The sequence below is a fragment of the Pagrus major genome, chromosome 9 (assembly GCF_040436345.1).
Source record: "Pagrus major chromosome 9, Pma_NU_1.0".
Classification (NCBI taxonomy): Eukaryota; Metazoa; Chordata; class Actinopteri; order Spariformes; family Sparidae; genus Pagrus; species Pagrus major.
In genome coordinates, this window is record NC_133223.1 from 34244445 (window position 1) to 34259261 (window position 14817).

The 14817-nt window shown below is 44.1% G+C and overlaps 1 protein-coding gene and 1 long non-coding RNA gene across 2 annotated transcripts in view; both read right to left on the reverse strand.

Annotated features, from left to right (window-relative positions):
* Positions 1-7: 7 nt before the first annotated feature.
* Positions 8-6892, reverse strand: LOC141002945 (uncharacterized). The gene is made up of 3 exons (XR_012179669.1): positions 6771-6892; positions 5732-5767; positions 8-5434 (listed from the first exon to the last, which is right to left on the reverse strand). It is a non-coding gene; the product is annotated as an uncharacterized lncRNA (long non-coding RNA).
* Positions 6893-9350: 2458 nt separating this feature from the next.
* LOC141002083 (myosin light chain kinase, smooth muscle-like) overlaps positions 9351-14817 on the reverse strand; it is a 44737-nt gene continuing 39270 nt past the window's right edge. Inside the window, exons 23-26 of the mRNA XM_073473241.1 lie at positions 14571-14661; positions 13081-13209; positions 12102-12214; positions 9351-11965 (exon numbers count right to left, since the gene is read on the reverse strand). Of these exons, the coding sequence (XP_073329342.1) occupies positions 11822-11965; positions 12102-12214; positions 13081-13209; positions 14571-14661 (477 nt within the window). The 3' untranslated portion in view covers positions 9351-11821. The remainder of the gene's footprint in view (positions 11966-12101; positions 12215-13080; positions 13210-14570; positions 14662-14817) is intronic.

Sequence of the window (14817 nt, forward strand, 5' to 3'; positions counted from 1 at the left end):
GACACAGAGACACATAGAGACAACACAGAGACACACAGAGACAACATAACACAGAGACACACAGAGACACAGAGAGACACACAGAGACAACATAACACAGAGAGACACAGAGACACACAGAGACACACAGAGACAACATAACACAGACACACAGAGACACACAGAGACAACACAGAGACACAGAGACAACATAACACAGAGAGACACAGAGACACACAGAGACACACAGAGACAACATAACACAGAGACACAGAGACACAGAGACAACATAACACAGAGACACACAGAGAGACACAGAGACACACAGAGACAACACACAGAGACATAGAGACATATAACACAGAGAGACACACAGAGACACACAGAGACACAGAGACACACAGAGACAACACACAGAGACATAGAGACATATAACACAGAGACACACAGAGAGACACAGAGACATAGAGACATATAACACAGAGAGACACACAGAGACACACAGAGACACAGAGACACACAGAGACGCAGAGACACAGAGACACACAGAGACAACATAACACAGAGAGACACAGAGACACACAGAGACACACAGAGACAACATAACACAGAGACACAGAGACAACATAACACAGAGAGACACAGAGAGACACACAGAGAGACACACAGAGACAACATAACACAGAGAGACACACAGAGAGACACACAGAGACAACATAACACAGAGACACACAGAGAGACACAGAGACACACAGAGACAACACACAGAGACATAGAGACATATAACACAGAGAGACACACAGAGACACAGAGACACACAGAGACACACAGAGACAACACACAGAGACATAGAGACATATAACACAGAGACACACAGAGAGACACAGAGACATAGAGACATATAACACAGAGAGACACACAGAGACACACAGAGACACAGAGACACACAGAGACGCAGAGACGCAGAGACACAGAGACACACAGAGACAACATAACACAGAGAGACACAGAGACACACAGAGACACACAGAGACAACATAACACAGAGACACAGAGACAACATAACACAGAGAGACACAGAGAGACACACAGAGAGACACACAGAGACAACATAACACAGAGACACACAGAGAGACACAGAGACACACAGAGACAACACACAGAGACAACACACAGAGACATAGAGACATATAACACAGAGACACACAGAGAGACACAGAGACATAGAGACATATAACACAGAGAGACACACAGAGACACACAGAGACACACAGAGACGCAGAGACACAGAGACACACAGAGACACACAGAGACAACACACAGAGACACAGAGACAACATAACACAGAGACACACAGAGAGACACAGAGACATAGAGACATATAACACAGAGAGACACACAGAGACACACAGAGACACAGAGACACACAGAGACGCAGAGACGCAGAGACACAGAGACACACAGAGACAACATAACACAGAGACACACAGAGACACACAGAGACAACATAACACAGAGAGACACAGAGACACACAGAGACAACATAACACAGAGACACAGAGAGACAGAGACAACATAACACAGACACACAGAGACACACAGAGACAACACAGAGACACAGAGACAACATAACACAGAGAGACACAGAGACACACAGAGACACACAGAGACAACATAACAGAGACACAGAGACACAGAGACAACATAACACAGAGAGACACAGAGAGACACACAGAGAGACACACAGAGACAACATAACACAGAGACACACAGAGAGACACAGAGACACACAGAGACAACACACAGAGACATAGAGACATATAACACAGAGAGACACACAGAGACACACAGAGACACAGAGACACACAGAGACACACAGAGACAACACACAGAGACATAGAGACATATAACACAGAGACACACAGAGAGACACAGAGACATAGAGACATATAACACAGAGAGACACACAGAGACACACAGAGACACAGAGACACACAGAGACGCAGAGACGCAGAGACACAGAGACACACAGAGACAACATAACACAGAGAGACACAGAGACACACAGAGACACACAGAGACAACATAACACAGAGACACAGAGACAACATAACACAGAGAGACACAGAGAGACACACAGAGAGACACACAGAGACAACATAACACAGAGACACACAGAGAGACACAGAGACACACAGAGACAACACACAGAGACAACACACAGAGACATAGAGACATATAACACAGAGACACACAGAGAGACACAGAGACATAGAGACATATAACACAGAGAGACACACAGAGACACACAGAGACACAGAGACACACAGAGACGCAGAGACACAGAGACACACAGAGACACACAGAGACAACACACAGAGACACAGAGACAACATAACACAGAGACACACAGAGAGACACAGAGACACACAGAGACATAGAGACATATAACACAGAGAGACACACAGAGACACACAGAGACACAGAGACACACAGAGACGCAGAGACGCAGAGACACAGAGACACACAGAGACAACATAACACAGAGACACACAGAGAGACACACAGAGACAACATAACACAGAGACACAGAGAGACACACAGAGACACACAGAGAGACACAGAGAGACACAGAGACATAGAGACATATAACACACAGAGACACAACACAGAGACACACAGAGACAAGATAACACAGAGACACACAGAGAGACACACAGAGACAACATAACACAGAGACACATAGAGACACACAGAGGCACAACACAGAGAGACAGAGACAGCACAAAGACAACACACTGTTAGAGTGAACTGCACACTGTGAAAGACGTCATCATGAACACTACAGGAGACCAGAGGTCAGTGTCCACATGAAAACATCTACAGTGCACCATGAACATTATTAATAGATCCTCCCTCCTATATGTCCTTTGTCTTTGTCTACACTTCCCATGATGCTTTGGAGGACGTAAACAGGAAGTATAATGTTGCCATGGACTCAGTGAGTTAGCTGTGGGCTACAAGCTGTCTGGGAGAGAACTCAGTACTGCATCGTAGGTGGGGGATCAGAGGAGGTGGCCTACGGTTCTATGGGTCATTTGGGAAGTTCTAGCTGTCCTGTCAGAGGTTTGTGGATGTTCTAGTGGTTCTTCTGGAAGTTCTAGAGGTCACTGAGGTGGTTCTAGACATCCTTCAGATTGTTTTAGTGGTCAAAGAACCGTTTCTAGCAGTCAAAGAGGAGGTTCTAGTGTTCCTTTAGGAGGTTCTAGTGTTCCTTTAGGAGGTTCTAGTGTTCCTTTAGGAGGTTCTAGTGTTCCTTTAGGAGGTTCTAGTGTTCATTTAGGAGGTTCTAGTGTTTCTTTAGGAGGTTCTAGTGTTTCTTTAAGAGGTTCTAGTGTTTCTTTAAGAGGTTCTAGCAGTCAAAGAGGAGGTTCTAGTGTTCCTTTAGGAGGTTCTAGTGTTCCTTTAGGAGGTTCTAGTGTTCCTTTAGGAGGTTCTAGTGTTCATTTAGGAGGTTCTCGTGTTCATTTAGGAGGTTCTAGTGTTTCTTTAAGAGGTTCTAGCAGTCAAAGAGGAGGTTCTAGTGTTTCTTTAAGAGGTTCTAGCAGTCAAAGAGGAGGTTCTAGTGTTCCTTTAAGAGGTTCTAGCATTCAAAGAGGAGGTTCTAGTGTTCATTTAGGAGGTTCTAGTGTTCCTTTAGGAGGTTCTAGTGTTCATTTAGGAGGTTCTAGCAGTCAAAGAGGAGGTTCTAGCAGTCAAAGAGGAGGTTCTAGCAGTCCTGTAGGGTTTTTTGATTTCCTTCACGTGGTCAACAGCCTCTGAGAGAATGTTTCTCTCCACAGAGAAGCACCAAGTCTGTTCTGGTGGAACCTTACGGAGACACTTCATCTGGATCTTTATGTTCCTTCACTCATCTGTGTGTCGTCCAGAACCAGAATCTGCATCATGTTCTCTGATCAGCCTCAGCACAGAGTCGGTGATCAATATCAGAGGGAGGATCATTTTTATCATCACAACTTTATTATCACACACACACACACACACACACACACACACACACACACACACACACACACACACACACACACACATCCATCTTCTTATTTAAGACTCAGTTTGATAAAACTTTATTGACAGTTTCAGTCAGAACAGACATAATAAAAGAGCGTCTGACAGAGAGGAGGTAACCCTGACGACTGTCTCAGGTAATTATGGGATGGTGTGGTGATGATGTCACACTGAGCAGGAATGTGTTCACCTGTGAATGAGCTGCAGGTTAAATTGAAGGGTGACTGAAACTGCTGGCATGCCAACAACAACAAAGAAGAAGAAGAAGAAGAAGAAGAAGAAGAGCAGCAGGAGGCTCAATTATATCTAACGATGATGACTCCAGCTGCTGCCTTCACTGACATCACGTTTACTGCAGCTTCCACCTGCTCTAACTGACGTCTCTTACTCGTCATTTCCTACTGGAAACAGCGACTCAATTAATTAATCTACTGATTAGATTAGAATTGGTCAATGAGCATTTTGAAAATCCATTTCTCACTTTTAATTTAATCTACAAATACACAGAAATGATTGAGAATTGTTTATATTCTCGTCTAAAACACAAAGTTTTAGTAACTTTTTCAGACTCAACATCAAAACTTGACCACAACTATCTTTGTTTCCAACATTAACCAAACTGAATCTTTTTGGTCTGTCAGACTGATTATCAGACGTTTGAACACAACAATCAAAGCATTTTTAATTAAGAATAAAACTGTTATAAACAGACTGACTCTCTCTCACGCCTCTCTGGTCTTTTCTTACTGACACTTCCTGATTAAAGTTCAGATAAAACAAATAATTAAAGTAAATCATTTTGGGCTTCAGGAACCAAAAACACACTTGCCGTTATTTCTGGTGACAAATATAATACAACATTAATCCAAAAACTGAGCTGTTGTTAAACCCTCAGTCTTGTCTGGAGGCTCTGCACAGGCAAAACAACACTTTGATCAACAAACTAGAATCTTAACGGGCTGTAAATAAAGTCCAATCTCCTGCTGAGCGCTCAGTGAATCAGAACCACATCATTCAGATTCTCCTCTGAGCTCAGCTGTTAGTGTGGGAACACTGACACCTGCAGGACACAGCGTGATAAGAGAACAGCATAACAAACAATATGACTCATAATCGAGCATATTTATACCTGCGCAAAGCTCAGACACCTGAAACACACAGACTGAACCCGTTCCTTATTGTTCCTCCTCATTAATGCTGCTTCAGCTGTGACGAGCAGATTCATTCTGCTCATGTTTGTTTCCACAGCGATGATCTCAAGCAGCATCAAACACTTATTATCTATTATCATTATTTCATGTTTGAACCGAGGTGTTGCATCGACATGCGGTCTGTACTCACATGATGAGAGCCTCCCATTCAAAGAAGTTCTCCTCATTGGCCGGACCTGAAACAAAGAACAAAAAACTGGATTACACGTAACGGCACAAACACCTCCATGATCCACGTCGTGACTATTAACCAATCACTTTGTTCATTAATCAGCAATTTTTCTGATTATCAATGTTTTATGTGACAAATGATCCAATGTGAGAATATCGTTTTATATCACAACAAACTTCAGATCTCTGATGAGACAAACAGAAAACATCTCAGTGAGCTGCAGTTTGTAATGAATGAAGACAATAATCATCATTAATGAGCGACATGAGTCAGGACTCAATACAAACACATGCTGTCTCACCTGCAACAATCCCCTCAGGTGGGTTCAGAGTCAGCTCTGAAACACACACACACACACACACACACACACACACACACACACACACACACACACACACACACACACACACAGGTAAAGACGCTGTGACCTCTTCCTCACAGGTAAACAGTCTGTATCAGGTGACTGGACCGGTTTCTGCTGCCACAGTTTAATTCTACTTCTCTCTGGTTTAAATAAAGAGAGACAGGACAGAAACACGCTGTTGCTAACTGAGCTAACATGCTAACAGTAAAAACTACAGAGGTGGGCGTAACAGCTGCTAACAGACTGACGAGCTAACAGCGGAATTTACACCACAATTAAGCACATCTTTGGTAAACAAGCACGTATCGTCTTAAATTCAAACTAATTAAGTTAATATGCACACTAACCTGCTAAAACAGGACTAAGTATTAGTCTAATTAAAAGACTAATCTCCCAATCCTCCTAGCTAATCGAGTAGGCAAGGCTAGCCCCGCTAACTCCAGATGTACCAAACTTAATCTAAAAAACTATTAAAATGATCATAATCAGAGCGTTAGCATTATTTAACTGCGTTGCTGTGTAGCACAAAGGTTTATAGCGCGTTATTAACCTCTAATCTTTACTTCGGCATAGAAGAATTAGCTTCACTGAATATTGTTTATGATAAATAAATGTTGTTACTGAAGATCCATCGTTACCGTCCAAGTTACTAACATTCTGGTGAGCGCTGACGAGCCACACAAACAGATTATATAATGTTATTTTACCGCGATGACTGCTACTAGAGATATATAAATGATGCCGAGTTATAGTAACATTTCACCTTTTCATCGTACTTTCCAAACTATGTTGCAATACATGAGCGAAACTGCGGAGGAACAAATAAGTCGTTTAAACAGCCGATTTTTTAAAGGGGGTTTGGCACAGGAGGATTACAGAAGCTCACGGGACTGTTAGCTTAGCCTGTTTGCTAACGTCACAAGTTCTCCTATTGGCTGACGGCGGTGTGACGACACGGTCCGACCCGCTCACTCACGTTTATACTCCGCCATGAGTCTCTTGAGCGCGGTTCCGGCCATCGAGTCCCGCAGAACCAGCACAAACACACAGCAGCGGCTCGGTTTCACTTTTTAACTCCGCAACCCAACTGTCCACACAGCTGACTCAGCGCGCATGCGCAGATCTCAGTTTCCTGTTGTTGAGTGTTGTTTGAGTGTGAGTGTCAGCAGACAGCGCCCCCTGCTGCACACACACACACACACACACAGACACACACACAGGCACACACACACACACACGCACACACACTCACACACACACACACAGACACACACACACACACACACAAACACACACACAGACACACAAACACACACACACAAACACACACACAGACACACACACACACACACACAAACACACACACAGACACACAAACACACACACACAAACACACACACACAGACACACAGACACACAAACACACACGCACACACACACACGCACACACACGCACACACACACACACAGACACACACACACACGCACACACACACACGCACACACACACACACACAAACACACACCATCCCCAGCTAACGTCCACACACACACACACACACACACACACACACACACACAGACACACACACACAGACACACACACGCACACACACACACAGACACACACACGCACACACACACACGCGCACACACACACACTCACACACACACAGACACACACACACACAGACACACACACACACACACACACACTCACACACACACAGACACACACACACACAGACACACACACACACGCACACACACACACACACACAGACACACGCACACACACAGACACACACACACACAGACACACACACAGACACACACACACACACACACAAACACACACACAGACACACAAACACACACACACAAACACACACACAGACACACACACACACACACACAAACACACACACAGACACACAAACACACACACACAAACACACACACACAGACACACAGACACACAAACACACACGCACACACACACACGCACACACACGCACACACACACACACAGACACACACACACACACAGACACACACACGCACACACACACACGCACACACACACACACACAAACACACACCATCCCCAGCTAACGTCCACACACACACACACACACACACACACAGACACACACACACAGACACACACACGCACACACACACACACAGACACACACACGCACACACACACACGCGCACACACACACACACACTCACACACACACAGACACACACACACACACACACAGACACACACACACACACACACACACTCACACACACACAGACACACACACACACAGACACACACACACACACACACGCACACACACACACAGACACACGCACACACACGGACACACACACACACACCATCCTCAGCTAACGTCCCTCCATGATTACATTAAGTTAAATTAAGTTAAATTAAGTTAAATTTAGCTAAATTAAATTACATTAAGTTAAATTAAGTTAAATTAAGTTAAATTTAGCTAAATTAAATTACATTAAGTTAAATTAAGGCAGTCAAATATATTATACGCACAGGAATAAAATAATTTTAATATTTTAACAACTCAATGTTTAACTTTACTTATAAATAAGAAGATAATCAGCTGGAGTCATGTTTCTTTATTATTTTAAAGAGTCAAAGATATTATCTATTGTATAGTTTTATATATTATCTTAATTTACACCATTATTTATATTCACATAGTATTTATATATTTAATATGTAAATCTATTATATAAAAGCAACATAATTCATCTCCCTGTCATGTTCATCCAGCTGTTTCTTCTCTGTGAGGCGAGTTTCATTAAACCTGCACGACATTAAAGAATCATTCATCTTTACTGTTTATTTTTCTTTATTTCTTCTCAGTCATAATATCAAACATTTACAGTCACTTGTGTTTTTTCTACATTTAATGATTTTTTTTTAAATTATGGAGAAAAGTTAAAATGAATGTTTATTTCAAAGGTTTCTGTTTTAATGTGATCTTTACTGAAGCTGATGGTGTCGTCACATGAAGAGACAATAAAACATCAGCTGCACTTTAAAAACACGTCTGACTCTTTATGAGACTTTACAATTCAAATCAATACGTGTGAACAATAAACGTTTCAGATCATTTAGAAACAGACGACAGATCTGACGAGAAAAACACTTCAGGAATGTTTGTATTTAAAAACTAACAAATGAAATAAATATATCAATAATAATGTATTTAATAATTTAATAATGTATTTAATAATGTATTTAATGAATTTAATAATGTATTTAATAATGTATTTAATGAATTTATTAATAAATTTAATAATGTATTTAATAATTTAATAATATATTTAATAATGTATTTAATAATGTATTTAATAATTTAATAATATATTTAATAATGTATTTAATATATTTATGAATGTATTTAATGTATTTAATAATGTATTTAATGAATTTAATAATATATTTAATAATGTATTTAATGTATTTAATAATGTATTTATGAATGTACAGTGTAAACACAGAAAACAACAGCAGCTGTTTGGTTTTGTGATAAATTTATTTAGTTTCTGTGAGTAACTACAGTCGTAGTGTTCTCATACATGTCATCTGCAGTTCATCAAACTGATATATTTATAAAAATTAGAGAAATATAATCTACATACATCTAATACAAAAACAAGTCATTCTAGGACTGTGTGTGGGGGGGGGGGGCGTTTAACTGTGACAAATGAAGTGCTGACGAGGATCTCAGAGAAGACGGATGCTCAAATGATAATATTATAATTATGAGTCTGTGCATTAAATAAGTCTAAAAATAAAACGTTCTGAAACACAAACAGGTTTAAACATGAACAATAATGCAGATGATCACACACAAACACACTCCTGTGATTCTTTAACACGTCTCTTTGGTTTTCAGCCCTTCTTTTGTTTTAAAGCTCAAACAAACAGCTGGAATGTGTAAAAAAAAAGATATAAAAGTTTAAAGTTTGGACATCAGTGACGACTTCATCACACCGAGGGACAGAACGGATCCCGGAGCCGCTGGGTTTTAATCTGATGTTCAGAAACAACGAAATAAACTCGGAGGTTTGTTTGTTTGTGACGTCTCGGTGACTCAACACTACAATTCTCAATTATCTTATTTACAAGACAAGGACTTCTTGATTTTGTGGTTAAATTTCATAAATAGAAGGTGAAACTGTGGAAATGATAAAGACTCGACTCAGATCTGAAGGCGTCCTGCAGCGTTACGCCTCAGACTCAGCTGTGGACGGGTTAGATTTGGGGCCATTTTGACAAAATAAGGGAGATCATGTTTAATGTGACGCTGCTGACAAACGTCTGTTTGAGGTAACAAAAAGGAAAAGGACCGGTTCTGTCCCACAGTGTGACAAACATCTGGTGGAGGAAACTGAAATCACTGTGACGTCGGTTACATTGTCACCGTGTTGCTTTAAGGCTGACGACGTAAGGCTGAGGTGACTGTAGCTGTAAGAAGTTTGGGGGTAAAAAAAAAAGAAGTCAAAATACAAACAAGACAAAAGAAAAAGTGCTCAAACAGAAGACGTTTCTCAGCTCAACACGAGAGCAGCTGGGTCCAAAATGGGTTCTGGTTTGTAATTTATCATCAGGCTGGTTCTCACTCGGAGCCTTTTATCCACAGAGCTGCGTCACGTCAGCATGAAGGCCGATGTGACCTGAGCCTCACCTGGTGACCGCTAACATGAGCACACTGCTAATAAATGACATTTCATTATGTCAGATATAGAAAACGTGCTAACTGCGGTGCTAATGTCACTGAGTGTCGTGGATTATGCTAACATTAGCTGCCAAGCTAATTTATTTTTGATGACTCGTGTAAAACCTACAAAACAAACGCAGTTAGGTTTCAGGTTTCTGTCTGACAGAAGTTGCTATCTGATGTTAGCTTTCAGCAGCATCGTCTTCATTTCACACATTTATTCATTTTTCAACTAATTTCAGTTATTTATTGTTAAACTGTTTAAAAGCTCTTTTAAATCACTTCTCACAACCCTGACCACTGCTAAAGTAGGCTAAGCTAATTTTAGCTAGCTTCAGACCTGCATCCAGTGATTATTTCCATTCTAATCAATCAATCGATACATTTTTAAGCAGCTGATTTGATTTGATACGAGACATTAATTGTATCATAATGTTTCTGAACCCTGGACTCTGTAGCCAGTCAGCTAATGATGAACAAACGTGTTAGCTGTTTGTGAGTTCTGCTGAAGTTCAGTTAAGTCTGGATCATCGTCATCATGTTAGCTTCAGTGCTAACATGATGACAGAAAGCGTGACCGAGCTCTGTGAACATAAGGCTCTGTCCGTCTGTGCTTCATCACTCTTCTTCTTCTCTGCTCCCATCGTACCATCTTCTTCCTCACCCGGACTGCCACAGGGAGCAGGTCTGGTCCACATACAGTACGTTGGTCATGGTTCTGGTTCAGAGAGCTGAAGTCCCACAACCTCCAACTACAACAACTCCATCTCCCATGAGTCTCTGCGGAGAAGCCCTGGGAGCTGAATGTTATTGATTAAACCTTCATCAGTGTATTTGTCATCACGACCTTCATCTGGAGCTGAAACATGATTCTGCATTTTGTCTCGTTCAGATAAAATCTGACTTTTTATTTTATCAGTTAAATAATATTTTTTAATAATAATTAATAATATTTTTTGTTAACAATATTTGACTGTTTCAATTTACGTCTTTAAGACAGAGTTTTGTTGGAGGAACCAATGAATGGAGGCTAAGCTGAGAGGGGCGGGGCTTGTTCTCCACAGGTGTCAGGTGGGCGGGGCCTGTGATGAATAAATGATGGCAGAGTTATCACATGTTCACTACAAGCCCCGCCCACCTGCTCCTCCAATCACAACAACACAATCTGTTACTGTGGGTTTGTTTTCCTGCTCAGGTCTGCAGAGGAGCACCTCCTCCTGCTCCTCCTCCTCCTCCTCCTCTGGGAGTCCAGACCAACCCTGCTTTATTCCTCCTCCTCCTCCTCCTCCTCCTCCTCCTCCTCCTCCTCTCCAGCCATCACCTCCACCAGCAGCTCGGCGGTGCAGGTCGCCTCCCCCAGACTGTTCACAGCCTTCACTGTGTACTTGGCGTCGTCGTCACCTGACACCTGCAGGGATCAAGACGTCGTCACGTCATTACAAAATGTCCGACATTAAAACTCTTGACTCAGCGTTTCCATCTGCGCTGCTGAGTCCAACATGTTATTAACTCTTTCATTCATTCATCCACAGTTGACCTCTGACCTCTGAAATGACCAGGCTGCAGTTTCCTTCTTCGTCGTAGTCGATCTGAAAGTGTCGGGTCTCTTTGATGGGCTGGTCGTCTTTGTACCAGACCACCTCCGGGTCGGGAAAACCTGCAGACACAACGAGGCTCGTTACCGATCGGTCGTCATGTTCTCGTCCGTCTGGTCGTTACTGAGTCAAGTTAACGTCCAAACTAACGTCTCATGATTAAAATCATTCTGGACTTCAGAAAGTTACTGACAGATGAAACCTGGACTTCAACATGCAGAATTAAAACAGGTTCTAGTGAAGAACAGAACTTTATGTTCCAACGTGTAACTACTGATGAACTCGACTCGACAGGAACATTTCTTTACCTTCCATCTGTGGTGTCAGTGGTATCAATACGTCATTTGACTATTTTGTTCATCAATATTTTAATTTGACAGTGAACTGATTCACTTTGTATTAATTCAGAAAATAATCAATAGACGGATCAATACTGAAAATCACTGAGACATTTTGAGACAAAGTGTCCACACGTGTCTTCAGTCAGCTGTTCAGAGGAGACGAGTTTAAACCTGCTGACTGAAAACAATCTCATTTATAAAAGTGATCAATAGATTTAAGATCAGTGAGGTCATCAGTGAGGTCATCAGTGAGGTCGTCAGTGAGGTCGTCAGTGAGGTCGTCAGTGAGGTCATCAGTGAGGTCGTCAGTGAGGTCGTCAGTGAGGTCATCAGTGAGGTCATCAGTGAGGTCATCAGTGAGGTCGTCAGTGAGGTCATCAGTGAGGTCATCAGTGAGGTCATCAGTGAGGTCATGTGATGAAGACCGGACCTTCAGAGAGTCGACTGTGTCTAAACTATTAAACCATGATGTCACATTAAAGCTCAACACTTCCTGTTTGTTTCACATTAAAACACCACTGAGGTTTTTCTGTTCTGATGGACTTCCTGTCTCTGTTCTGATGGACTTCCTGTCTCTGTTCTGGTACCTTCGATCTTGCAGTCGAAGCGAGCGGCGCTGCCCTCCACCACCTCCACGTCTTTGATGACGGAGCTGAATGTTGGTTTACACTCCGACTTCTGCTCGAACTCCAGACACTCCAGGAACTGGTTGTCCTCTGACACACACACACACACACACACACACACACACACACACACACACACACACACAGTCACAGTCACACACACACACACACACACACACACATCATTTAAACACAGAGAACACACAGCTGAATACTCCTCCTCCTCCCCTCCCCCTCTCTCCTCCTCTCCTCCTCCCCCTCTCTCCTCCTCCTCCTCTCTCCTCCTCCTCCTCCTCTCTCCTCCTCCTCCTCCTCCTCTCCTCCTCTCCTCCCCCCTCTCTCCTCCTCTCCTCTCCTCTCCTCCCCTCCCCCCCTCCCCTCTCTCCTCCTCCTCCTCTCTTCTCCTCCTCCTCCTCCTCTCTCCTCCTCTCTCCCCCCCTCCCCTCTCTCCTCCTCCCCCTCTCTCCTCCCCCTCTCTCCTCTCTCCTCCTCCCCTCTCCTCCTCCCCCTCTCTCCCCCTCTCTCCTCCTCCCCCTCTCTCCTCCTCCTCCTCTCTCCTCCTCCTCCTCCTCTCTCCTCCTCCTCCTCCTCCTCTCCTCCTCTCCTCCCCCCTCTCTCCTCCTCTCCTCTCCTCTCCTCCCCTCCCCCCCTCCCCTCTCTCCTCCTCCTCCTCTCTTCTCCTCCTCCTCCTCCTCTCTCCTCCTCTCTCCCCCCCTCCCCTCTCTCCTCCTCCCCCTCTCTCCTCCCCCTCTCTCCTCTCTCCTCCTCCCCTCTCCTCCTCCCCCTCTCTCCCCCTCTCTCCTCCTCCTCCTCTCTCCTCCTCCTCCTCCTCCTCTCTCCTCCTCTCTCCTCCTCTCCCCTCTCTCCTCCTCCTCCTCTCTCCTCCTCTCTCCTCCTCCTCCCCTCTCTCCTCCCCCTCTCTCCTCCTGCCCCTCTCTCCTCCCCCTCTCCCCCTCTCTCCTCCTCCTCCTCCTCTCTCCTCCTCCTCCCCCTCTCTCCTCCTCTCTCCTCTCCCCTCCCCCTCTCTCCTCCTCCTCCTCTCTCCTCCTCCTCCCCTCTCTCCTCCCCCTCTCTCCTCCTGCCCCTCTCTCCTCCCCCTCTCTCCTCCTCCTCCTCCTCCTCCTCTTCCTCCTCTCTCCCCCTCTCTCCTCCTCTTCCTCCTCTCTCCCCCTCTCTCCTCCTCTCCCCTCTCTCCTCCTCTCTCCTCCTCCCCCTCTCTCCTCCTCCCCCTCTCTCCTCCCCCTCTCTCCTCCTCTCCTCCTCCTCCTCTTCCTCCTCTCTCCCCCTCTCTCCTCCTCTTCCTCCTCTCTCCCCCTCTCTCCTCCTCTCCCCTCTCTCCTCCCCCTCTCCCCCTCTCTCCTCCTCCTCCTCTCTCCTCCTCCTCCCCCTCTCTCCTCCTCTCTCCTCTCCCCTCCCCCTCTCTCCTCCTCCCCCTCTCTCCTCCTCCTCACCTTCAGTGGGCGAGCCCTTCTTGGCGCTGACTCCTGCCATCATGGCCATGGACGACAGTCGGCCGATGGCTCGGACAGCGTGACCTGTTTTCTACCACAGAAGAAGAAACAGTGACATCATCACTTTACTTTATTTTGACCTGGTTGTTGTTTCATTGTTAGTTTCCTGTCGTTCTGCTGTGTCATGTTGTTGTTGTTGTTGTTTGCTGCTGTTGTTGTTGTTGTTCTTTGTTGTTTGTTTGTTTGT